This window comes from Urtica dioica, chromosome 11 (genome assembly GCF_054948205.1).
Source record: "Urtica dioica subsp. dioica isolate 48M chromosome 11, U.dioica_male_clone48M_v1_H2, whole genome shotgun sequence".
NCBI classification, from domain to species: Eukaryota; Viridiplantae; Streptophyta; class Magnoliopsida; order Rosales; family Urticaceae; genus Urtica; species Urtica dioica.
In genome coordinates, this window is record NC_142766.1 from 15,476,559 (window position 1) to 15,503,453 (window position 26,895).

The following is a 26,895-nucleotide window of genomic DNA, read 5'->3' on the forward strand; positions in this document are numbered from 1 at the left end:
CCCTAATCAAATCCAATTTTTTTTTTTTCATTAGTCTTTCATCTTCTTTAATGTAGACCACACCCAAATCATCCTCTCCAACTTCAAAAATCTTGAAAAAGAACTCAAGGCTTCCATTGTTGAACTCAACAAGTTGAAGATATCGACATAAAACTTGTAAGTTTATCTCAAATCTCTTATTTTATGAAAGATTTATGTTACTAAGTAAGTATTTTGAAGTTCAGAGTTTAAGTTCCTCTAAAATATATTACGTGTGTGATTTAGATTTTTTTTTTTTTTTTACTGAAATTTTCACATTAGAACGAAGATGAACGAACGGGTCAACTATTATGGAAAATTAGCAATCGGCACGGTCGACTTGTTTGAACCAGTTGACTTGATCGATCTGTTCGATCCTAGATTAATAGTATTCATATTGTGGATTTTTTTTTTATATTTTATTAGAACAATCCATAATTTTTTTATTATAGATCTTCTTGATAATTTTTGTTTTTTTTAAGGTTATGACGGAGAGTGTTGTGTATTTCCAATACAATGGTGAATGGAGAATCATATGAATGGAATTCAATGAATGAAGAATTATAAAGTACTAGACGACGTGAATAATGTTACATTCTCTTGTTTTGTTGAAAGAATACGTCAAAGTCGTCTTTCTTCTCTCTCAACTCAGTTCCAAATCTTCTCTCCTTCCAAGTGGGAAACGTCAATTCAACCAAGGCAAAGTCACACACCGAGACCAACGGACAAGTATTTCGATATGGAATCCTCCTCCTTCGGGATGGGACAATCAATCGAAGCCAATGTTGACGCTGCTATAAATAATAACACGGGGAAGATTGGTCTCTGCTGCATCATCCGTGACGCGATAGACAGTCCCAATGCCTCGGCCTCTTGGCATATTAAAGCTGTTAATGACTTCTGCGATAGTCGAGTTTAATTTTTGTCCTGAGTTGTTAATGAGGCTGCGCATGATTAGCGAAGCTTGGTTTTCAAAATTGTATGAACAAAGTTTGGTGGCCCGGAATAGCGGATTGTATCCGGGACACTGTTGGGCTGAAGTCTTTCATTAATGAGATGTATCAGGCACTCTTTCCACCCTCGAGATTTTTCCTATGAGTTTGCACTTGAGAGGTTTTAACGAGGCTTTAAAAATAAAATAAAAAAATAAAAAAGTTCAAGTTCCGCATCAATTGTTGTTTTAATGTTTATGTTAATGGATCTGTTTTTATTTTTTATTTTTATTTTAAATCGACACTAATAGAAACTCATGTGTGTTTTTTTTAAAACAAAACTACACGTTTTTTGAATTATACTTAATACCCTATAAATAAGGTAAATCATCGCTAAAAAAGACTGCTAATCTATTTAGCATTTATTAAAAAAACGAAAAATATAAAATTAAAACAAAAACCGATTAATTTCTTTTTTAATAAGGAAATTCAAGATTAATTAGCAATTAAATAGATTTCTTTAAAATAGGAAAGTCAACTGTTCAATGTGGAACAAAAAGTAATAAAAATCAGACTAAAATCTAATTAAAAACAAGTTAGAAATAGAATAACAAAAAAAGTAAATTGATTTATTAAAAACTGTCTAACATGCCCAGTTATTAAAATATAAGTAAAAATTGACTATTTCTTAATTGACATAGTTTCAAGTGGCCTTGATCCTGTAATTTTCTTTTTTTCTTATCCTTTTTTTTAAACCACTAATTTTTCAATATTATACATGATGCATGGAACAATTATGTATAAACACTTTCAATCAGTAATGAATGATTTCATAGTGTTGATCCGAGCAAAAAAAAAAATGATTTCATAGTATTCAATAAGTAATTAAAATTCATTTACCAAGATCAGAATGAGCTCCGAGCTGACTCTGAGTTCATAAAATCCTGTCCCTCAGTTATGACGATCTGCTTCACTTCCTCAGGCCATGTTTCACCTGCATTGGTCTATTTCCGGAGGATTACTCAATTGCCGATGAACAACTGTACCGGTTGTGGATCGCCGAAGGTTTTTTGAAGGCGAAAGGAGATAAAACCTCAGAAAAGGTCGCCGAAGAATACATGGCGGAGCTCGTCCGAAGAAACTTGATCTCACTCAACCAATTTGAAAAGCCCATCGGAGAAGGTAATTACTTTCGCGTCCATGATTTGATGCGCGATGTGATCTTATCGAAGGCCAAAGATGTTAGCTTTTTTAAAATCTGGGATGCAAAAGCCTTTAAATTCAGAGGCAAAGGTCGCCGTTTGATTATATCCGGTGATGCTAAGAAAGCCATAGAAAATGTAGAAACTATTGGGATTCGAACTCTTTTTCTCTTCCATACTGTTGACGATCAATTGATAGACCCTCTCGTGGCTTCTTTGTTTCAAAAGTTCAAACTTCTTGAGGTGTTGGACTTCGAAAGCTCACGGATAATAATAAATTTACTATATAAATCTACTTTGTTAATGAGATATAACTATGTCACTCTACTGCTCTACTGATCTAACTCTCGAACTCTAATGCTTAAATCAAACTTTACTGCTCTACTGATCTACCTCTGGAACTCTACTGCTTAAATTAAACTCTACTGCTCTACTGCTCTACCTCTGGAACTCTACTGTTCTACTGCTCTACCTCCGGAACTCTACTGCTCTACTGATCTACTGGAAATTACCAGTATCAGTAGAGTTCGACGATCATCTTCAACATTCGAAAATATTTTCCAATCAAAGTTTCATAGAGTTGGATACATATTTTTCTGGTTCAAAACTAACGAAGTTTTCAATCTAACACAACAAAAAGAAGTATCAAACTCGAAATATAAAAATTTCATTTATGAAACTACCTAAACACAAAGCCCTAATTTGTTTAGGGGTTGAGTTTTTGCACCGTCAATATCGTCGCCGTCGTCGGAACTCGACTTCGCCATCGGAATGTCTACCGCCCGAATGAAGCTTCACTCGATGATTGGTGTGGTGTGCAAGCGAGAACCCTGTACCAAGCACGTACGCTGTTTTTTTTTTCTTTTCAATATGCGTTCAAAATGAGCTGTTTTGTTTTAAAAAAATAAAGAAAATAAAAAAAAGAAAAGGATGTATTGATGAGGTATTATTTGTTTAAGAGGGTACTCACCTGAAACTTTTAAGCGCATAAAACAAAATGTTGAAACTTTTAAGGGCAAAAACAAAAATCCATATATATAAAGAGGGTCTTATCATATGATAGGGTCGTTTACTAAGAGAAATTTCATTTTCTAGACCTAAAAACAATGAAAATATCAAGATTAGACCCATTAGTTTAATAATATCTGAAATTAGACTTTTGGACACTTTTCGGACAAAAATGCCCTTGAAATTCAAATAACCCATATTCCTCTCATTTTTAAATCCTCTTCATCACAATTCTTGTCACCTTCGAATTGGTTGCGCTATGATTAGAACGTGTCGGAATCCATCTTTGGAGGTCAATTTTTTTTTTTTTAAACTGGGAATTTCCGATGAAGATCATCGGAATCCATCGGATTCGGTCGGATCCGACCGAATCCGATGGATTCAGATGATCTTCATCGGAAATTCCCAGATTTATAAAAAAAAAAATTCAACTCCAAATCTCATTCAAATCAACCTTAAAAAAATAAAAAATTCACCTCCAATTCGGTCGAATTTGGTGTGGTGGACGTTGAAACTCGTCGGATTTGGTGTGGTTAGGCGTCGGAATGGGGCTCACGTCGGATTTGGTGTTCTTTGGTGTGGAGAGAAAGTGAGAGTGAGAGTGAAAGAGATGGAAAGAGATGGAGAGATGAGTTATTTTGAATTAAGGGTTTTTTCGTCCAAAATTGATACAAAAATCAAATTTTGGATATTTTTTAACTAACGAGTCTAAATGAGATATTTTCATAACTTGGTCTACAAAAAATGAAATTTCTCTTTACTAAATATTTCGTACGTAGCCAGTGAAATATAAATGGCGATCCAAAACCAAAACACGACAAATCACACAGCACTTTGGCGACGAATATTATTCGAGTCAACCATTAACAAAGGCAAGAGAGTTCGACGACAGACGAAGTTCGCCGGTCAATTTGATCAAAAACTATGGAAGCGTTATTGGTTCCGGTGATCGAGAAACTGGCAGATTTACTGATCGAAGAAGTAAAATCGCTGAAAGGAGTCCATGGAGAGGTCGAGAGCCTAAAGGCGGAGCTGGAGATAATCCAGCCTCTGCTGAGAGACGCTGAAGCCAACTCGGAGACTGGAGAGACGAGCGACGCCGTGAAAGCGTGGGTGAACCAGATCCGCGTTCAAGCCGATCGCATAGAAGACCTCGTCGACAACTATCGTTACCATCTCACTGAACTCCACTACCAGAAAGGGCTCTTTGGCTGTGTCCGTAGAGTCAAATCTCTGAAGCACCGTCGCAAGCTTGCGTCGGAGATTGAGGCCATAAAGAGGTCGTTGCTTGACATCAAAGGCCGGGGTGTGGGATACGGCTTGAGACCGTTGGATCGGGCCGGGCCGAGTCGGGGATGGGCCGGCAAAGACCGCATTGACCCTTGGTTGGAATCGCTCTTCTTAGAGGAAGAGGAAGTTGTCGGAGTCGAGTCTGTGAGGGGCGAGGTCATCGAAAAGCTGGTGGAAGGTCCGTCAGAGTTTGTGGTGATTTCGTTGGTGGGCCAAGGCGGGGTCAGGAAGACCACACTCGCCAAGAATGTATTCGACGATAAAGCCGTGGTGCGACACTTCGAATCTGCCCGAGCGTGGGTCACAGTGTCCCAGCCGTACGACAAGGTGGGACCACGCGGAGCCAGCACTGTGGAAGACCTGATCGGATGTTTGAGGAGCCATCTGCAAACAAAGAGATACCTTGTTGTTCTCGATGATGTGTGGGAAGAGAGCTTTTGGGACGACATAAAGCTTGCTCTGCCTTGCAAGAACAACAATGGGAGCAGAATCATGATCAGGACTCGGAACAGTTCGATCGCGGATCGCTGTAAATACTCGCCTCAAGATCTCGTTCAACACATCAGACCCTGGCCTCAAATGCCGGCTTTCGAGCTGTTCTGCAGAACGGCCTTTCGGACTGAGTGTCAAGGCGTTTGCCCCAAAGAGCTGTTGGAATCTTCCAGGGAGATCGTTGGTAAATGCCAAGGTCTGCCACTTGTTATCACAGCCATTGCTGGGTTATTGGCAACAAAAGAGAAGACACTCTCTGAATGGCAAAGAGTTCTTTGTGATCTTAATTCCAAGATCAGAATGAGCTCCGAGCTGACCCGAGTTCACAAAATTCTTTCCCTCAGCTATGATGATCTGCCTCATTCACTGAAACCATGTTTCATGTACATCTGTCTATTTCCGGAGGATTATTCAATTGCCGATGAACGACTGTACCGGTTATGGATTGCAGAAGGTTTTGTGAAGGCCGAAGGAGACAACACCTCGGAAGAGGTTGCCGAAGAATATATGGCCGAGCTCGTCAGAAGAAACTTGATCTCGGTGAACCAATTTGAAGAGTACATCGGAGAAGGTAATTTCATTCGCGTCCACGATTTGATGCGCGACGTGATCTTATCGAGGGCCGAAGATGTGAGCTTCTGTCAAATATGGGACGCAAAATTGTTGAAATTTAGGGGCAAAGGTCGCCGTTTAATAATCTCCGGCGATGCCAAGAAAGCCTTAGAAAATGTAGAAACCACTGGGATTCGAACTCTTTTCCTCTCCCATGCCTCTGACGATAAACTGGCAGACACCTTCATGGCTTCTTTGTTTGAAAAGTTCAAGCTTCTTGAGGTGTTGGACTACGAAAGCTCCCAGATCGAAATTCTCCCGAAAGAACTTGGAAAAATGCTGTTCTTGAATAACTGTAAACTTAATTCATAAAAAGGTGATATAAAATATGGATTTAACTTCATGTAATTTAACCGTGTATGGTAATCGTGCAATTCGGTAACTAGTGCTAAAAAGTCATTTGTGTATCTTTCGCTAGTATATTTGCTATTTTGCAAAATGAAAGCTTACTTGAGTATTTTCTGCTTGTTATCTGATGGAGTACGTATTATAGATTATCTTGAAAAAAAAAAAAAAAAAAAAAAAAAAAAAAAAAACAATTTTCAAGTACAACAGAACGCTGAATAAAACGAAACAAAAATTAGCGTCTAATGCAACTTGAATCCTAGCCTTGACATTGTAAGAGAAATGCTCATAGATATCTAGTTTCTCTTTATTGGTGAACAATCAATGAACAACTCGACTACTCTCGCGAAGAATGTGTTCGACGACTTAGCCGTGATGGGACACTTCGCGAAGATTCTGGAAACGCTGGCGGAGAAGCTAAAGGTGGGACCACGCGGAGCCAACACGGTGGAAGACCTGATCGGATGTTTGATGAGCCAACTGCGAACAAAGAGGTACGCCATTGTTTTCGACGATGTGTGGGAAGAGGGGGCTTTTGGGACGAAATAAAGCTTGCTCTGCCTCGCAACAACAATGGGAGCAGAGTCATGATCACGGCCCGGAACAGCTCGATCTCGAATTTCTGTAAAAACTCGCCTCGAGATCTTGTTCGACACATCAGACCATGGCCTCAAACACCGGCTTTCGAGCTGTTCTGCAAAACGGCTTTTAGAACTGAGTTTCTAGCTGTTACCCCGACGGGCTGTTGTAATCTTCCATGGAGATCGTTGGTAAATGCCAAGGTCTGCCTCTTTTTATCGCTGCCATTGCTGGGTTATTGGCGACGAAAGAGAAGACAGTCTTTGAATGGGAAAAAGTTCTTTGCGATCTTGATTCCAAGATCAGGATGAGCTCCGAGCTGACACGAGTTCACAAAATCCTTTCCCTTAGTTATGATAACCTGCCACACTCACTGAGACCTTGTTTCATGTACATTTGTCTGTTTCCGGAGGATTACTCAATCGCCGACGAACAACTCTACCGATTTTGGATCGCCAAAGGTTTTTTGAAGGCCGAAGGAGACAAAACTTTGGAAGAGGTGGCCGAAGAATACTTGGCCGATCTTGTCAGAAGAAATTTAATCTCGTTCGATCAATTTGAAGAGTACAATGGAGAAGGTAATTACTACCGCATCCATGATTTAATGCACACTGTGATCTCATCGAGGGCCGAAGATGTGAGCATTTGTCAAATCTGGGATGTAAAAACCTCTAAATTCAGAGGCAAAGGTCGCCGTTTGAAAATCTCCGGCGATGCTAAGAAAGCCTTAGAAAATGTAGAAACCACAGGGATTCGAACTCTTTTCCTCTCCCACACCTCCGAAGAGCAATTGACGGGCTCTTTCATGGCTTCTTTGTTTCAAAAGTTCAAGCTTCTTGAGGTGTTGGACTTTGAAAGCTCGCGGATCGAAACTCTCCCAAAAGAGCTCGGGAAATTGCTGTTCTTGAAATATTTGAGCCTGAAGAAGTCGAACGTCAAGCCTCTGCCCGAATCCATCAGCAAGTTGCAAAAGCTGTACTCATTGGACGTCGTAGATACACTGATAATGGAGCTTCCTAAAGAGATCAACAAGCTCAAAAACGTAAAACACATATTGGCGTACAGTGACAACCAAAACAGCAAAACAGCCTTTGACGAGGTCATCGGAGTGAGGCTACAAGAAGGCTTCGGCGATAGTTTTAAGGGCCTTCAAACTCTCTCGACTGTGGAAGCCCTTCCTGGTGGAGCCGCTCTCTTGAGAGAGTTGGAGAAGCTGGAGAGGCTGAGTTGGCTGGAATTGAACAGAATAAGAAATCTGAGGGTGGTGAAGATTGGGAGAGGAGCTTTGGTCGTCCTCTAACACACTGAGATATACGAATGCCCGTTGCTTCAAGAGGTCCCTGCGCTCCGACAACTGAAAAACCTCAACTATGTGAAGGTAAACAGAAATTATATCATCTGATTATTATCTCCAATTATTTATTTGCTCATTTGTCAGCGGTTTCTCATTTCTTGAACAAACTTGTGGTGGATTAATCTCTTTTACTGTAAGATGCTGTACTTATGTATTATCAAGTTTCATTGAAGAATTGTATAGTTTAATGAAAAACTGATGTACATATAAAATGTTGATTTTTATTTTTCATCCAATTTGAATGCGTTAAGGTAATACTGCAATTTAGTAACTACTGCTAAAAAAATCCATTTGTACATATTTAGTGTGCACATCAACTAATTCGCGTGTACATTAGTATTTACTGCTTCTTTTCTGACGATGTACATAATATTATCTTTGATAAAAAAAAATAAAAAAAAAAATAAAACACATTTTTCAAGTATAACAGAACACTGAATAAAACGATCCAAAACGTAGCGTCTAATGCAACTTGAATTCTAGCTTTGACATTGTAAGAGAAACGCTCATGGATATCTAGTTTCTCTTTATTGGCGAACAATCACTGAAGAACTCGAGTAGATTAAAAGATGCCAGTTAATCAACCACAGCTGAGATTGGCACAGACCAAATGGAGTCTAGACGCCTGGCCCACTATTAGAATGAGCCTGTCTCGTCCGATCCGGTCCACAGCCCTCAAAAGTGTCTCCAAATTCATATTATGGAAGTAAAAACCCTTTGGTAAAAAGGCAAAGATTTTAACCCAAAACAAAAGAGACCGAAACTGTATCAAGAAACAACAGTGTTTTTACTGGCATAAGGTGAATCAGCATAAGGAGTGTCCTCAAGGCGCCATTGCATGAAGGGGGTTAGCTGCCTCATCTCTGCACCGTTCCCGGCAGACAGATGATACATCTTCTTCCATCCTTCCTCCGAAAACGACTCACGGCTCACTAGTCTTTGTCTGCCACACAAAAAACAGCAAGCAATGTTAAAACAAAAGATATGTGCAAACGTATTGGCGTAAGGTCAATATTCACATTTTTCAAAATTTATCATGCAAGTATTCTCTGGACACGAATTTGATATTTATACGGCAGTGGAGAAAAATCATTTTGTGACCACTTACCAAGCAAGACATTATCAAAGTTATGATTGCGAATTCGGGAGAGTATTACCTGAGGTAGTAATATGAAACAGTTTTGGCTTCTTCCAGAGTGTAGCGAGGAAGAATGAGACGAGCGTTCTCGGGAACATCAGGCAATTGCAGCCTTAGTTTCCCTACAGCTGTTGAATGAGAAAAAGCGCCAACCATCATCACATTGTGCTCCATTGATCTGAAAGCATTCACCTGAAAACATTTCCCACAAATAAAGGAAGAAACTTAATTTCTCAGGTCATGAATCCCAAACCATTCCCAAAATTAAAAATAAATAAATTAATAAAATAAGATCACCAACAGATTGTAAATGTTTACCGTGGCAAGTTCTCTGGCGTGGATTTGTCGAGTAGAACGATCTGTAACGGCTGCCCTAAAGTTGCTGAATGTGAACCAACTGTTATACTGAAGAAGAAGCAATAAAAATACATAAGAGATTCGTTTATAATTTGCAATGTAACTCTATATGAGGCGACTCTCAGAGAAGAATGATATCACATAAAAAAAAAGAGCTGATGACATAAATTTAATCGCACCTGATCGATTGCAATAAGCACTGGGATGTCTTTCACAAGGGCTAGTTCCTCCCTCAAACGAACCAATGCTCCAACTGCAGCGTGAGTGTGATTAATTCCAATATCTATAAGGTCGTATAGACTCGGATTCTCGGGCAATGCCATAGTTTCCGAGTTGTCTTTTATTAATCCAACACCAGCGCCCTCGCCCAGTGGAATTGGATCAGACTTTTGGCATTGTAATTCTTTTAAACACTTCTCGTTAAACTTAAGAAAATCCTGCAACAAAAATCGTCCCATCAGAGACCTTGATGATCTAACACACGTATCAATAGCATATCTGGGATCTAACTTTTCCACTACAACCAGAACAAGATGCGCTCCGCTCATAAGTCGTAATATCTTAAAAAAAAGAGAAAAAAGGTAGAAATCTCCTCAGCATAGAAGCATAAATAACGTATTCTAAGCATAGAGATTCAAAAGGCACAAGAAACCATTTAGTGGAAAAAACATGGATTCTTACTCGGAGTATACTTTCAGCGTGACCAGGCGTGTCCCAGAGACCCGTTTCTGTATTTTTGTAGTAACACCCATTCTGAGTCCATGTCAGAGCTTCAGGGACATAGAAAACCAACCAACCTTCGTCCCGAGCCCAATGAACAAGCATTGCCAGTGTAATACTCTTGCCACAGCTAACTTTACCGTCTAACACAATCTGCTTTCTCACTTTCACATCTATACAGAATGAATTAGGCCGAAAAGAGAAACTGAGTTTAGTTAACCTTCTAGCTCCACCCGAATAAAAATGTATGCTTTATAAGCAGTAATATTCCATGAGTTGTTACTTATCAAGAAATGAGATTGCCGAAAATCACTCCAACACACCTTTACTCTGAGGATCCGCAGCACGGCGAAAATGATCCCGGAGATGAAGAAAGCTCCGACGGACGAGCACGGCGGAGCGCAACGAATCTTCGAACTCCTTCACCATCCCCGGCGGAAGCCCCTCAGGCAAAACATCGTTCAGCTCCTCTTTCCTAAAAACCAAAAGCAACAGACAAGCAACTTCAAGAAAAAGCTACCAAATTCTGGAGCTTGTGCGACTAAGAGTGGGCGATTAGAGCTTTCATTACTTGAAGTTGAAGTAAGTGCAATCGTCGTTGACTGAGAGGAGTGAGAGAGAGGGCGTGGCGGTGAAGAGAGCTCGGCCTTCGGGCCCGACGTCCAGAGAGGCGTCTCCTTCGTCGAAGGCGAGTCGGCGTGAGCGAGCGGCTTCTTCGAATGCGGCGGTATCGGCGTCTGAGGCGGCGGAGTCGGCATCGGCGGCGGACTTTTTACCGGCTTTCTTGGGCTTATTGGTTGTAGGCTTCGGCTTCGAAGGCTTTCCTTTACTCTTCGCGGTTGAGAAATTCGCCGCTGTAGACGACGAGGACGACAACGCCGACCACCGCGACGGCGAAGATCTCAGAATGGATCGTAACATTTCGCTCTCTCTTCTCTGTCTCTCGAACGGAGGTTTTTTTTAGGTGTAAGGGCGGAAATTAGTGCTTGTTGGGCTGTATTATCAGGCCCAATAAAATTTGTAGTCCAAATTGAGATTCAGGATACTAAATAAATACCCATTTCGAAGATTGAAATCACAAAACTCTTCCCCAAATTGCCCTCCTAAGTCTGTCAAATTGCTCTCTGACTTTTCTCCCCCCAAATTGAAGATTATTTCACTAAAAATATTAAGAAAAAAAAGATCAATAAAGGTTGACTTAAGTTTTTATTTATTTTATAAACGTTGACTTAGAATTTATAACAAAAATTCTCTTAAGTTACTGTTGTAGTAATAATAACGGATAAGAAATAACTTAAGAGCGCGTCGACAGATTCTTTCTTTCAACAAAACAAAACCGATGGTTCTAGGATTAAATGATAAATTGACAGATAAACCTTTCGGAACCACGAAAAAAGAAAAAGAAGAAAAAGACCCGATTAGCGAGCCAGTCGTAAATGGCGACCAAGTCGTTGTACACAGGAATTTGCGAGGGCTATTTGTTTGAGACGCCATTAGTCAGTACATGCTCAGCAACGGCAAGAGAGTTCAAAGACAGACGAAGTTTGGGGGCCAACTTGAGTTTAAATCTGATTTTTATAGCAGTGTTATAATTATTTAACAGGGTTCGGTTGGGTGTACAATCTCAGTCATAAAATATAGTTGATTGTCACGGTATATGCTAATGCATATCATTCTACGTGTTAACACATTACTTTCACTATTGTACATTACTCAATATAGTCCAATTGTTATGATTATCGTCACAGCTCAGTTATTATACATTAATTTTATTTATATATTAGATGGTTTATCTTCCTTGGTCAAATCTAATACGGAAAAGTATTAGATGTCTCCCCCGCGTTTAATCGAAATGTTGCGTTCATTCCCACAGTTTCTAAAAATATCATAAGTGTTTCTTAACATTCCTATTAATATCAAAATTATTCTTTAAAATGCGTTTATATATCAAAATCCTCCCTCTTTGTAAGATTTTGTTAATTTTTTTAAAATAAAAAATTGAACATCCCATTTTCAAAAGAAGAGATCGTACCTGAACACCGACGAAAAGAAGAGCCTACCAGAGAGAAGAGAAGGTATTGTTGTCGCCGCCATCATAGTCGCCGAGCACCGTGCAAACTCTCTGAATCCGATTGATTAGGCCAATCAGGCTCTCCATAGTCGTCATGAAAAAAAAAAAAACTCTGTGTGGTTTTTTCTCACTCGAAACCCTAGAACTCTCTCCCTTTTTCCAAGTCTTTAATAAAGAAGAAATGGAAGACAAAGCGCACAAGCCATAAAATAATTTTGTTCTTTTTTATTTTATTTTTTTATTATAAAAACAATTCAAGGTATAAAATGAGTGAGAGGAGTTGTTTTTCAAGGACGGCGGGTTTCGAAGATTAAAGACGCTGATATTGGCCTTCTTGTGGAATCTGAGGGCGGTGAAGATTGAGAGAGGAGCTTTGGTTGTCCTCGAACAGCTTGAGATATGGCAAGGCAGAGAGTACTACAACACTTCCTTCACGGAGTCACATGCCTCAGCTTCGGGGCTGATGTGGCAGCTTCGTCCACGTCCGCGGAGATTATTAGGAATAAAAAATAATAGCAAGTTCCAAAGCGTTTGGCAGAGCAAGCTGAGTGACTGAGAGGGGACTGGTTCAAGCCACTCTGTGCCGCCATATGAATACCTTACGACAAGAATTCACGCTTATCGACCTAGAACGGGAGGGATTGCAAACTTGTTTTGTGTTCATCTTAGTTTTCTATATACTATAGGGGCGCTGGTTTTCTTTCTAGATCGAAAGAGTGAATCATACACAAATCCCTTTTTTTAATACAGTGAAATATGCAACGACAATGCGGATGTAGCTCTCGCATTGATAGTAAACCACTATAAATCTATGTGTTTATCTCATTGTATTCTAGTTAGCTAGGATTTGAGGCTCAAATCCTAACGCTCGTCGTTCAGGCAGTCATCCTGATCGGCATGGCCATCGAGCACGAGGTTGCTTTTGTTCCCTGAGAATTTATCTACTTTTATTTTATTTTTCTTATGTCTAGCAGTGAATGAAAATATTCATCCGTCGTCAAATTTCTCTTTAATTGTTATTGCATTGTTAACGTCCATTGTGTTTTAAGTTCAATTCATCTTCTTTTAAGGCATTGTGATAGGTTTGGTTGACAATGGCTTAAATAGAGTTAAAAACTTTTGGGGTAGTGGTGTTAAGTTTTTAAAATGATATTGTTGGCTTTCAGCACAAGGCTCTTTCTTTATTGGATGATGCTGCATAGAGTTCTTTTTTTTTTTTTTTTATTTAACATAACACGGGTTTGTTCGATTGTGCATTCTGTTTTAGTTTAATAGTTGGTTTTTAGGAGCATTTTAGGTTGGGTAAAATAATCTGCATTGTATTTACCTTTCAATTGTTATTTTTTTTTTATCATTACAAGTTTGATTGACATTCGTGAAAAAATGTAATTTTTTTGGTATACTGGTACGAGTTAGTGCTTCATTGGACCTTTTCTACGTGCTATTTTTCCGTGTATGAAAACTTCTTCACGTTTATATTAGTCACATTATTATGGTTTGTTAATTTATAAAGTCAAGTATTTTTTTTTTAATTTAAAAATTACTTTACTAGCCAGCCTACTGTTTGTTTGTTAGTAAATGACTTTTAATTAAGAACTTTAGCTTTGTTTTGTTGGTTTGTAAATAAACAAATTATGTTCTGTTGTAACTAAACCCAATTATTTTGTTTGCTATTAAATAAACGAAAAACGTGAAATTTGATATAATAACTGTGATCTCGTATTTGATTAAAACGTATACAACTGGTTAATTATCACCTAAGAAAAGAATTGAATATAAATGTCAAACACCAAACATAACCCACAATTTTTTTATAATTAATCCAGAGCCCAATTATCTATGCTCAAATTTGCTTCTTTTAGATGCGTTCTTATTCTGATTTAAAAGAATATATCCTTCCTAAAGCACGATGCCTACAACTTAAAACAAAAAAATCTTTATAAATTATGACTATAATGTCAAGCGTTTGGCTATTTGGCTTCGTTGCCTTTATTGTACTTAGAAATAGAATGAGTCGCAAACAAACAGAACCCCTTTTTTTGTTGTTGTTGTATCCACTGAGGATTAGTAAAAGCATTAAAAATAAAAAGTAGAAACAAAACCATAGATGCTGTACAGAAAATATATTAATAAAGGCCAGTTGATTGACTAGCAAGCCATTAAAACATGGCAACCCCAGAACACGACAAACCAGTGGTTGTACACAGCAGTTGGCCATGAATATTGTTTTAGTGGAAGAGAGCTCTTAGACAGACAAAATTTTGTGGTCATTTTGATCGAAAACAATGGAAGCATTATTGGTTCCGGTGATCGAGAAACTGACCGATTTGCTGATCGAAGAAGTAAAGTCTCTGAAAGGAGTTCATGGAGAGGTCGAGAGCCTGAAGGAGGAGCTCGAGATAATTCTGCTTCTGCTCAAAGACGCCGAGGCCAAGTCGGAGAAAGGAGAGACGAGCCACGCCGTGAAAGCGTGGGTGAACCAGATCCGCGTTCAAGCCGATCGCATTGAAGACCTCGTCGACAACTGAAAAACCTCAACTATATGAAGGTAAACAGAAATTATCTCCAATTATTTATTTGCTCATTTGTCAGCGGTTTCTCATTCCTTGAACAAACTTGTGGTGGATTAATCTCTTCTACTGTAAGATGCTGTACTTACGTATTATCAAGTTTCATTGAAGAATTGTATACTTCAATGAAAAACTGATATACATATAAAATGTTGATTTATATTTTTCATCTAATTTGAATGCGTTAAGGTAATACTGCAATTCAGTAACTACTGCTTTAAAAATCCATTTGTACTTATTTTGTGTGCACATTAACTAATTCGCGTGTACAATAGTATTTTCTGCTTCTTTTCTGACGAAGTACATAATATTATCTTTGATAAAAATAAAAATAAAAATAAAACACATTTTTCAAGTATAACAGAACACTGAATAAAACGATCCAAAACGTAGCGTCTAATGCAACTTGAATTCTAGCTTTGACATTGTAAGAGAAACGCTCATGGATATCTAGTTTCTCTTTGTTGGCGAACAATCACTGAAGAACTCGAGTAGATTAAAAGATGCCAGTTAATCAACCACAGCTGAGATTGGCACAGACCAAATGGAGTCTAGACGCCTGGCCCACTATTAGAATGAGCCTGTCTCGTCCGATCCGGTCCACAGCCCTCAAAAGTGTCTCCAAATTTATATGATGGAAGTAAAAACTCTTTGGTAAAAAGGCAAAGATTTTAACCCAAAAAAAAAAAAGAGACCGAAACTGTATCAAGAAATAACGGTGTTTTTACTGGCATAAGGTGAATCAGCATAGGGAGTGTCCTCAAGGCGCCATTGCATGAAGGGGATTAGCTACCTCATCTCTGCACCGTTCCCGGCAGACAGATGATACATCTTCTTCCATCCTTCCTCCGAAAATGACTCACGGCTCACTAGTCTTTGTCTGCCACACAAAAAACAGCAAGCAATGTTAAAACAAAAGATATGTGCAAACGTATTGGCGTAAGGTCAATATTCACATTTTTCAAAATTTTATCGTGTAAATATTCTCTGGAAACAAATTTGATATTTATACGGCAGTGGAGAAAAATCATTTTGTGACCACTTACCAAGCAAGACATTATCAAAGTTATGATTGCGAATTCGGGAGAGTATTACCTGAGGTAGTAATATGAAACAGTTTTGGCTTCTTCCAGAGTGTAGCGAGGAAGAATGAGACGAGCGTTCTCGGGAACACCCAATTGCAGCCTTAGTTTCCCTACAGCTGTTGAATGAGAAAAAGCGCCAACCATCATCACATTGTGCTCCATTGATCTGAAAGCATTCACCTGAAAACATTTGAGTTAAAAAAATTGGAAACAAAAAACGAAAATGCGTTTGGTTTAATTTTCCGAAAATTTTTTTTAAAAAATTTTGCAGTTGTTTTGTAAAATAGTAAAGAAAACTGAAAACAAATAAAAAGTGTTTTTAGAAGAAAAAAAAATTTCTTCTCTTCTCTCCTCTTCTCTCCTCCTTCGCCTCATCTTTTCTTTTCATTTTTTCAAAAACAAAAATGAAAACTATACCAAACACTTTTTCAGTTTTTTTAATTTCTCAAAAACAAAAATGAAAACTGTACTAAACAGCTTTTTGAAAACAACTATAAAATAATTTTTCAGTACAACTACAAAAATTAGAAAATAGAAAACAAAGGTTGTGTTTGGTAGTTAACTCAAAAATTTTTTGTTTTCTATTTTCTAATTTTTGTAGTTGTACTGAAAAATTATTTTGCAGTTGTTTTCAAAAAGCTGTTTGATACAGTTTTCATTTTTGTTTTTGAGAAAGTGAAAAAACTGAAAAAAGTGTTTGGTATAGTTTTCATTTTTGTTTTTGAAAGAATGAAAAGAGAAGATGAGGAGAAGGAGAAGAGAAGAGTTGTAAAAAATTTCAAAAAACATCTTTTATTTGTTTTCAGTTTTCTTTACTTTTTTACAAAATAACTTCAAAAAATTTTGAAAATTTTTTCCGAAAAATTAAAACAAACACATTTTCACTTTTTGTTTTCAATTTTTTCAAATCAAAAAGCGAAAAACAGTTTTTGGAATGAAAACCAAACACAACCAAAAACTTTTTGAGTTAAATTCTTACTACAACAGTAACTTAAGAGAATTTTTGTTATAAATTCTAAGTCAACGTTTATAAAATAAATAAAACCTTACGTCAACCTTTATTGATCTTTTTTTTCTTAATATTTTTAGTGAATTAATCTTCAATTTGGGGGAGAAAAGTCAGAGAGCAATTTGACGGACTTAGGAGGGCAATTTGGGGAAGAGTTTTGTGATTTCAATCTTCGAAATGGGTATTTATTTAAGACTTAAGCGCGTGGACAGATTCTTTCTTTCAACAAAACAAAACCGATGGTTCTAGGATTAACTGATAAATTGACAGATAGACCTTTCGGAACCACGAAAAAATAAAAAGAAGAAAAAGACCCGATTAGCGAGCCAGTCGTAAATGGCGACCAAGTCGTTGTACACAGGAATTTGCGAGGGCTTTTTGTTTGAGACGTCATTAGTCAGTACATGCTCAGCAACGGCAAGAGAGTTCAAAGACGGACGAAGTTTGGGGGCCAACTTGATCGAAAACAATGGAAGCATTACTGGTTCCGGTGATCGAGAAACTGACCGATTTGCTGATCGAAGAAGTAAAGTCGCAGAAAGGAGTTCATGGAGAGATCGGGAGCCTGAAGGAGGAGCTCGAGATAATTCTGCCTCTGCTCAAAGACGCCGAAGCCAAGTCGGAGAAAGGAGAGACGAGCGACGCCGTGAAAGCGTGGGTGAACCAGATCCGCGTTCAAGCCGATCGCATTGAAGACCTCGTCGACAACTATCGTTACCATCTCATCAAACTCCACTACCAGAGAGGGCTCATTGGCTGTGTCCGTAGAGTCACATCTCTGAAGCACCGTCGCAAGCTTGCGTCGGAGATTGAGACCATAAAGCGGTCGCTGCACGCGATCAAAGGTCGGGGAAAGGGATACGGGTTGAGACCGCCGGATCGGGCCGGGCCGAGTCGCGGCTTCGCCAGCGAAGAGCGCGTTGACCCTCGGCTGGAGTCGCTCTTCGTGGAGGAAGAGGAGGTCGTCGGAATCAAGTCTTTGAAGGACAAAGTCATCAGGAACCTGGTTAAAGGACCGTCGGAGCTTCTGGTGATGTCGCTGGTGGGCCAAGCTGGCGTTGGGAAGACCACACTCGCCAAGAATGTGTTCGACGACAGAGCCGTGATTCGACACTTCAATTCTGCCCGAGCGTGGGTCACTGTGTCTCAGCCGTACAACCCGAAGAAGATTCTGGAGACTCTTGCAGAGACGCTTTACGCGGTACAGCGAGGAGAAGGCAACACGGTGGAATATCTGATCGGGCGATTGAAGAACCATCTGGGAACAAAGAGGTACCTCATTGTATTTGATGATGTGTGGGAAGAGAGCTTTTGGGACGATGTAAAGCTAGCTCTGCTTCCCAACAACAAAGGGAGCAGAATCGTGATCACGACTCAAAACACTGCGATCGCCGATCGCTGTAAAAACTCGCGTCGCGATCTCATTCGACACATCACACCTTTGCCTCAAAAGCCGGCTCTCGAGCTGTTCTACAAAAAAGCTTTTCGGAACGAGTTTCAAGGCGGTTGCCCCAAAGAGCTGTTGGAATCTTCCATGGAGATCGTTGGTAAATGCCAAGGTCTGCCTCTTGTTATTGCAGCCATTGCTGGGTTATTGGCAACAAAAGAGAAGACAGTCTCTGAATGGAAAAAAGTTCTTCGTGATCTTAACACCAAGGTTGGAATGAGCTCCGAGCTATCTCGAGTTCACAAAATCCTGGCCTTCAGTTATGACGATCTGCCACACTACCTCAGACCAGGTTTCACGTACATTTGTCTATTTCCAGAACAGTATTCAATTGCTGACGAACAACTGTACCGGTTATGGACCGCTGAAGGTTTTGTACAGGCAAAAGGAGACAAAACCTCGGAAGAGGTCGCTGAAGAATATTTGAGCAAACTCTTCAGAAGAAACTTGGTCTCGCTGGACCCTTTCAATTTAATAGGAGATGGTAATTTCTTTCGTGTCCACACTTTGATGCGTGATGTGAACCTATCCAAGGCTGAAGATCTGAGCTTCTATCAAATCTGGGATGCAAAAGCGTCGAAATTCATCGGCAATGGTCGACGTGTGGTGATCTCCGGCGACGCTAAGAAAGCCTTAGAAAACGTAGAAACCTCTAGGGCTCGAACTCTTTTACTCTCCAACACCTCCGAAGATCAACTGACCGAATCTTTCTTGGCATCTTTGTTTGAAAAGTTCAAGCTTCTCGAGGTGCTGGATTTTGAAAGCTCATGGATCGAAACCCTACCAAAAGAGCTTGGAAAAATGCTTTTCTTGAAGTACTTAAGCTTGAGGAAGACGAATGTCAAGTCGCTGCCCAAATCCATCAGCAAGCTGCAAAAGCTGTACTCGTTGGACATCAGAGAGACACTGATATCAGAGCTGCCAAAAGAGATCAACGAGCTCCGAAATCTCCAACACTTATTGGCGTACCGTTACAACCAAAACCACAAAACAATCTACGACTACATCATCGGAGTGAGGCTACGAAAAGGCTTTGGAGCAAACCTCGACGGCCTTCAAACTCTCACGGCCGTGGATGCCCTTAGCTGCGGAGACGCTCTGATGAGGGAGTTGGAGAATCTGAAGAGGCTGAGGTGGCTCGACGTCGTGGGGCTAACCGCGAAGCTGAGCCGCGCTCTCTGCTCCGTCATCGGGAAACTGAACCGCCTCGAACGGTTGTGTTTGGCGTCGGTCAGCAATGCCGAAACCTTATCTCTGCAACACCTGTCGTCCCCGCCTCCTGGGCTCCGCGAGCTCTCGTTGACCGGCCAGCTGGAGAGGCTTCCGGGGTGGATCTCCGAGCTCCAGAGCCTCCGCGGACTGGTGTTGATGTCGTCGAGGCTGACCAAAGAGGCGGTCGAGGCGTTGAAGGGCTTGCCTAACTTGGAGAGGCTCGAGCTGGGAGACGACTCGTACGAGGGAGATGAGCTGCATTTCGAGGAGGGCGGGTTTTCGAGACTGAAGTCGGTGGTGTTGTACGGGTTGGGGAAACTGAGGGCAGTGAAGATTGAGAGAGAAGCTTTGGTCGCCCTCGAACGCCTTGAGATACACGCATGCCCGGACCTTCAAGAGGTACCTTCTGTCCAACACCTGAAAAACCTCAACTATGCAAAGGTAAACGGAAATTATATCATCTGATTATTATCTCCAATTACTTATTTGCTCATTTATAGACTGCTTATCATTTCTTTGAACAAATTTATGATTGTTGTAACATGTACTTGTGTAATGTCGCTTGGGTTTTCTGAATAACTGCGAACTTCATCTAATATAAGTTTATTTTCTTTTTTTGATTAATTAAGCTCCATTATTGTGATTAATAATAGTTAAAAGACTGGTAAGCATAGCTGTTAATGCCTGAAAATGGATCAACACGGAAACCGGTCCGCGGTTCGGTCTAGGGCCGGACCCTATGACCGCGCGGTGGTCGAACGGAGAAGTTGTCCCAACACCTGTACCTCCGCCGTGCCGGAAAAGGATTTCCGACGACTCGTCACCTGAGAAAAGAGAGAAACGTGAACTAAAGGACCGCGGAGGGGTTTCCTCCGGCGGGCACTCCGACGCTCAACATTAGTCTAGGTGTCGTGCTTCAAATTCTAGAGAGAGAAGCTCTGATGAGAGAGAAGCAGAGGTTTTGTAAGTGTGAGCAAACTTACCTCCAAATGGGAAAAATGGAGGTATTTATAGTGGGGTTGTGAGGGTCGGGGTAGTCTCGTCATTTGGCTAAGATTGGAGGGACGGTCCTGTTCAGGAGGGGACAGGCGACTTGCCTTTGCTCGTCCTGTCAGGGGTAACCGGACGTGACGTGACTTGTGCGCCTTGCCTTTTTCGGTCAGGTGACTTGCCTTTGCTCGTCCTGTCAGGGGTAACCGGTCGTGACGTGACTTGTGCGCCTTGCCTTGCTCGGTCAGGCGACTTGCCTTTGCTCGTCCTGTCAGGGGTAACCGGACGTGACGTGACTTGTGCGCCTTGCCTCGTTCGGTCAGGTGACTTGCCTTTGCTCGTCCTGTCAGGGGTAACCGGACGTGACGTGACTTGTGCGCCTTGCCTCGTTCGGTCAGGTGACTTGCCTTTGCTCGTCCTGTCAGGGGTAACCGGACGTGACGTGACTTGTGCGCCTTGCCTCGCTCGGTCAGGCGACTTGCCTTTGCTCGTCCTGTCAGGGGTAACCGGACGTGACGTGACTTGTGCGCCTTGCCTTGCTCGGTCAGGCGACTTGCCTTTGCTCGTCCTGTCAGGGGTAACCGGACGTGACGTGACTTGTGCGCCTTGCCTTGCTCGGTCAGGCGACTTGCCTTTGCTCGTCCTGTCAGGGGTAACCGGACGTGACGTGACTTGTGCGCCTTGCCTTGCTCGGTCAGGCGACTTGCCTTTGCTCGTCCTGTCAGGGGTAACCGGACGTGACGTGACTTGTGCGCCTTGCCTTGTTCGGTCAGGTGACTTGCCTTTGCTCGTCCTGTCAGGGGTAACCGGACGTGACGTGACTTGTGCGCCTTGCCTCGTTCGGTCAGGTGACTTGCCTTTGCTCGTCCTGTCAGGGGTAACCGGACGTGACGTGACTTGTGCGCCTTGCCTCGTTCGGTCAGGCGACTTGCCTTTGCTCGTCCTGTCAGGGGTAACCGGACGTGACGTAGCTTGTCAGGATCATAAGGCATAAAACTACCGATGACGTGGCGCCCTGCCTTGTTGTGATTTTTTCTGGGACGGGCCTTGCACATGCGTCTTTTGGGTTGGGCCGTAACTTTTCTTGTGAATGGAAAATGACCCATAACATTAACCCCCCGAGTTTCTCGGAGAACTTGTTTATTCGAGAAACTCTGAGATTTCCCGACGCGCCTTCGTCTGTCTTGCTAATTCCCCGAGCACGTTAGCTCCCAGGCAAGAAACTCATCTGCGGTACTTCTCACTTGTTGTTGCCTTCGAAGGACTATAAATCCCTCATTTTTTATCTTTCTTGGATGCTTGGAGACATTAAGCTTGAGGGGCTTTTGAGGTGAGACCACCCAAGTAAGAGAGTTTTTCCCCTTGCTTGTCTTAACAAGGTGGGTTTTTATTTATTTATTTATTTTTTTTTTTTTTTTTTTTTTTTACTATTTGTCATGTGACTTTCACCACTTGTCATCTCCCACTTGCATCTTCCATCTCCTTTTCTCTATATTTTTTTTTTTTTTTTTTTTCATTGATGATCCCCAACCACCCACACGAGGGTGGAGCCCATAACCTCGGGATTGACGATCTAGACGTCATACTCGATTCTCCAACTTTCTCGGATGTCGGCCTTGCTCCTCCTTCCACACCTCAAGATGACTTTTTTGAATTTGAGCATGATTTCGAGAGTATTATAGAAGCAGCCGCGAAAGTCTTTGAGGAGAGTGGAGAAAATATTCCTCCGGCGATGGTTCCGGACGTTCCGGACGTGAGGGAGGCGCATACGAGTCCCGGGCTGGTCGACGAGGGCCAGCACCTTCCCGGTTCGGGGACCCATTCATCACAATCTACTTTTGAAAACTCACTTTCTTCCAGATCTGAAAGAAGGGGTTTTTACCAACCCTGGGAAAACCACTCTTCGTCCATCTCCTGCCCGTCGTCCACCTCATTTCGAGAGGTTCTTCCTTCTCGCGCGCTTGGGCCAGGTCCGGACCCGGTGGCCGAGCTCTGTCTTCCCTCCCCGGCGTTGGAGCCGTCGCGCGCAGTGGCTGGAGGTCCAACGAGCGTCGGCGCTGCTCGACGGGCGTCGGGGTCGCCTGGGTCACATCTGCGCCAGAGAGTCGGCCAGCACCTCCTCTCCATGGCAGCGCCCGAGCCGCCGCGCGCGCCAGCTGGAGCTCCGGCAGACGTCAGATCTGGAGCGCGAACATCGGGGTGGCACGGGTCTGCAACTCCGGGCGTCTCCCTCGCGCAGGTGGACCAGCTCGTCGGCGCTTATGGTGGGTCGACCGGGGATGAGGCTTTGGCGAGCGCCGGGGCTGGCGAGCGAGCGCAGTGACCGGCTGGATCTGGGACTGAAGCTTTCTTCGCCGGCGTTCATGGCGAGCCGATTGAGGGGGAAGCTTCGCCGGGCCGAGTTCCTCCTAGCTCGGGGCCTCGTCCGTCCCGACACTCGCAGGTAGCTCAGATCCCGCTCGAGGCCGGTTCGAGGGACCCGATCTGCACTCGGCCCGAAGAGCTGACGCTCCTGCGTGAGCTTTCGCCGGAATCTATGGCGTCGGAGCAGTCGGTGGCTCCTCTTCTTCGCGCGCCTGGACCGAGACCGCACCAGGGGGCCGAGCGCCGTCTCCCTTCCACAGGGCTAGAGACGCCGCGCGCGCCGGCTGGAGCTCCAGCGATCGTCGGGATCGGCTCGAGAACGCCGAGACCTCGCAGATCTGCGACGCCGGTGGGAGCGGAAGCATTTCCCGCCAGAGCCTGTGCTGGGTCTACTCTTCTCCCTTGCGCGAAGCGAGTGCAAGGCTTTTCTTCGTCGGCGAGCGTCGTCTTCACCATGGAAGCTCTTCCCACCGAAGTTCCTGATGCGCCGGCCCGAGAAAGGGCTTTGTTGGGCTCGAATAACGCTCCTCTCGGCCTGGTTTCATGCCCACGCGAGCCTGATGTGGAGGTTCCGGTTCGTGTCCGGCCCAAGGAGGACAGATTCGTGTGTGGGATTTCGCCAATGTCCACGGCGCCGGTGTCCGCGGTCGGGGTCGCTGTTTCCACTCGCCGAGGGCATGGGGACGAACTCCACCACGGTCCGACCTCCAACATTGACGAGGGGGGCCGGTCTTTCTCAACATTGGCACCCTGTTCGTCCGCCGGTGCTTATGGCGTCCCGCCTGGTGGTGGCGAAGCTGTAGCGAGCGCGAGTCATGGTCAAGGAGGTAACCCGTCTATCTCAGAACCCTGTGTGGATAGAAACTTGGATGTTGACAGATCGGACCACGTGGCCTCCTCGCGCTCTCGCGTCCTCAAGTATATCCTGAATCGGAAGGCGTCGGTCCTGCCTGTTCCGAGCCCTCGCGATAGGACGGGGACGGCGCTTTCGTCGAGTCGGCTCGGCGATCCCGATTATCGTCCCTCGCCCGAGGAGAGGAAGGGAAAGAGGAACAATAAAGGAGCGAGGATTGGTTCGGGTAAAGCGGAGGGCAAGATGAAGAAGAGAAAGAGAGGGCGAGATCGGGGGCCGGGGACGGAGCCGCGCCGCTACTTTGAGAAGAGGAAACGAAGAAGTGATGAGGCGATGAGTCGGGCCGAGCGGGGAGGGTCGCCCTTGGGTGAGGCGACGGTGGTTACGCTCGCTCCTCCTCCGAAGACCATTCGGATCCGGAGTAAGGGTCCCGACACGAGGCTCCCCGACTATTCCGGTCTTGACATTCCCAGTACAGTCACCCCTGCCAAGCTCAAGAGTGTTCGCGTTGAGCTGGGCTTTTCTCCCGATGTGACGCTCCGTATACCCTGCGAGGGTGACATCCCGAGTTGTCCGCCTAAGGGTTTGATTGCCGTCCACCTTGACAGTCTGCGGAGCGGCATGGGCCTTCCATTGCAGCCGGTCATTCAGGATCTCCTCGCGTCCCTTGGAGTACACGCGGCGCAACTGAGTCCGACTTGCTATTGTTACATCGCGGCGAGTCACATTATTTGGCACGAGCACCGTGGTCGGGCGGTGACGCTTGACGAGCTCCGCGCCTTGTTCTCGTTCTACCCCAACTGGTGCGCACCCGGGTCATATTCTCCACGAGACCGCGCCAATCAGGCACTTTTTGCGGATCTCCCCTCGAAGATAAGCAAGTCGTGGAAATCTGGTTGGGTGTGGACCTCGACCGAGCTGGTTGGGAACGCTCCCCGGACATTTGGTATGATGAAGGACTTCCCTCCCGGAGACGTCACCTCAAGGATAAGTGTTTTTACTGATTATGTTAGGGGTTTGACCAGGGAGGATCGCCTGGGGACCGACTTTCTTAACCCCGAGTTGTGGGCGGCCTCCGGCTGGTTCCCGTATGGGTGGCCGGGTCGTGCGGACACTTCAGTAGGCGGGCGGGCGTCTCCTTCCACTACTTTGGCGGGATCCGACCTGCATTCGGGGGTCTTGACACCTCCGGCCTCACCTCCGCCTGTCGCGGGGTCTCCGGATCCCCAGGTCGCGTCGCCGGTCCGCGCCTCTCCGATCTCCGTGTCATCAGGAGGCACTTCTCCTTTGGGTTCGTCGGGGTCTACTCCCTTACCTTCCCCGCGCGTTCGGCCATCCCCCGAAGACTTCTCGGAGACTCTGTTTCCGCCGGCCTCGCCGGGGGTGCGGGATGGTAGAAGCATCTCTCCGATGAGATTTTTCTTTCGTTGCTTGCACTTGTTGACTTATCTATATATATGTCTTATTACTGATCGTTTCCTCGTTATCTTTTGTAGGTATGGCTCCCAGGGACCAGCGTGAGAGGAGGAGGTTTACGCCCTCGTTGGATCCTCCCGTCGGGGCGCGCGCCATGCCAGGGGGTCGTGATTCCGGCGCGGATTCGGCTTCCCGAGGCCCGCGCGAGAAGAGAAAATTCACGTCTCAGCCGCCTCCGTCCGTCGGTGACCGTGACACGTCGGAGGCTCGTGGCTCGAGAGCGGCTCCTGTCTCCCATGCCAGGGACGGGAGGAGGAAGTTTGCACCCTCGCTGGATCCGCCGGCCGCGTTCCGCGGCGTGCCAAGTGTTGGTGCCTCAGTGGCCGCTTCCGCTCTCGATGCTTGCGCTCCCCTTCGCTCGGAGGGTGGTGATGGTTCGAGGAGTCGTGTCTCCGATATCGATCCCCCTCCAGTGAAGAAACCGCGCGGCCCAACCCGTCCGACTCTCTCCGAGCTCGTGGACGATCTCGCCGACCGTTGTGTCGCCGACCTTCAGGCGACCAAGCGCGGCGAGCTCAAGTCGGTGATTGCGAATGGCGACCTCGAGTCTATGGATAATGCGGCGAACATCTCCCGCTCGGTAAATATTCTTACCTTCTCCGTTCGGTTCGTAGTAGTCATCTTTAACTGTGTTCTCTGTATTGTCCCGTTTCGCAGCTCTTCATCGCGTGCACGTACAATGCGCAGTTGCTCCGTACCGCACGTGGCTTCATCAAGGATCTCGGGGACGCCAAGGGGGAAGTTTCCATGGAGCGGAATTCTCTTCGTGCGGAGGTGGACCGGCTGAAGTCGGAGGTTGAGGCCGCGCGAAGGGTCGGCTTCCAGGAGGGTCAGGAGGCTTCCCGCGCCGAGGTTGAGCGATTGAGAAAGGACTTGGATGAGCGCACTTCGGAGCTGAGGGCGTTGATGTTGAAGCACGGAGAGCAGTCCGTCGAGGTGACGTGCGCTCGTCATAAGATCTCTGACCTTGAAGTGCAGGTGACCTCCCTCCGAGGCGAGGCGAAGCTCTGTGCTGAGCGGCTCGATTCCGTGAATGTCAAGCTCAAGGAGGGCGAGGAGTTGATCGCATCCCTTCGCGATAGCCTGGCGGAGGCGGACGGGACCATCGCCCGGCTCGAGAGGTTGGCCGAGGAGGATTTGGTGGCGACGGAGGAGGCGTGGACCAAGGCTTCCGCCGAGATGTACTGGAATGGGGCCTTGATGTGTCACCAAGGCTTTCTTGAGGAGAATGCTGGGCTTCCGCTCACTTTCTCGTTCCTTGATGTCGACGGTGCCCCCGCCGAGCTTCGTGCAGCCCAGCCCGTGGTCGCCGATCCTGCTGCCGCGGTGGTTGATCCCGGCGCCGTGGTCGGGGAACCTGGTGCTGCGGTCGACCCTCCGGGCTCACCTCACGTGACCTTCGGAGATCCGACTGAGCCGTCTGCTGCCGTTGTCCCAACGGATCGTCGAGATTGTCCTTCAGGTGACGAGGCGCACGTGGACTTGGGGGACGGTCGAGACGAGGAGGGCGATCGGGATGGCGATTCTGACGAGGAGGATTGATATTGCCTTTGCGGTTTTTTAGCTAGTTCTTTTTTTTTTTGTGGTGCGGTCCGTTGCGCACCTAGGTAGTTTATGACCTTTGATGATGGTGCGGTTGGTTGTGCACCCGGTTAGATCATGGTTTTTGGGCGGTGCGGTTAGTTGTGCACCTAGTTAGATGTTTATCCGACTCTCTTTTGTGGTGTTTAAATGGTGGAATGAGAGTTGCCTTTAATCTTCATCTTTGAGT

At 44.5% G+C, this 26,895-nt stretch overlaps 4 protein-coding genes and 1 long non-coding RNA gene across 5 annotated transcripts; 3 read left to right on the forward strand and 2 right to left on the reverse strand.

Moving 5' to 3' along the window:
• Positions 1 to 4,084: 4,084 nt before the first annotated feature.
• LOC149381597 (disease resistance protein RPM1-like) lies at positions 4,085 to 5,866 on the forward strand. The gene has a single exon (XM_089601387.1). It carries the CDS (start codon positions 4,085 to 4,087, stop codon positions 5,864 to 5,866), a length of 1,782 nt encoding a protein of 593 aa, XP_089457513.1.
• Positions 5,867 to 6,223: 357 nt separating this feature from the next.
• LOC149381598 (uncharacterized) lies at positions 6,224 to 7,778 on the forward strand. The gene is made up of 3 exons (XM_089601388.1): positions 6,224 to 6,393; positions 6,483 to 6,681; positions 6,891 to 7,778. Exons 1-3 carry the CDS (start codon positions 6,224 to 6,226, stop codon positions 7,776 to 7,778), a joined length of 1,257 nt encoding a protein of 418 aa, XP_089457514.1.
• A 419-nt stretch (positions 7,779 to 8,197) lies between these two features.
• On the reverse strand, positions 8,198 to 11,045 carry LOC149381599 (uncharacterized). Its single transcript, XM_089601919.1, has 7 exons — positions 10,619 to 11,045; positions 10,371 to 10,522; positions 10,009 to 10,220; positions 9,507 to 9,764; positions 9,289 to 9,375; positions 8,990 to 9,162; positions 8,198 to 8,775 (listed from the first exon to the last, which is right to left on the reverse strand). Exons 1-7 carry the CDS (start codon positions 10,966 to 10,968, stop codon positions 8,601 to 8,603), a joined length of 1,407 nt encoding a protein of 468 aa, XP_089458045.1. The 5' UTR covers positions 10,969 to 11,045; the 3' UTR covers positions 8,198 to 8,600.
• Positions 11,046 to 14,930: 3,885 nt separating this feature from the next.
• Positions 14,931 to 15,948, reverse strand: LOC149381600 (uncharacterized). The gene is made up of 2 exons (XR_016293865.1): positions 15,784 to 15,948; positions 14,931 to 15,568 (listed from the first exon to the last, which is right to left on the reverse strand). It is a non-coding gene; the product is annotated as an uncharacterized LOC149381600 (long non-coding RNA).
• A 1,303-nt stretch (positions 15,949 to 17,251) lies between these two features.
• LOC149381601 (disease resistance protein RPM1-like) lies at positions 17,252 to 19,906 on the forward strand. Its single transcript, XM_089601389.1, has one exon. The coding sequence runs from the start codon at positions 17,252 to 17,254 to the stop codon at positions 19,904 to 19,906; it is 2,655 nt and encodes an 884-aa protein (XP_089457515.1).
• The last annotated feature ends 6,989 nt before the right edge of the window (positions 19,907 to 26,895 follow it).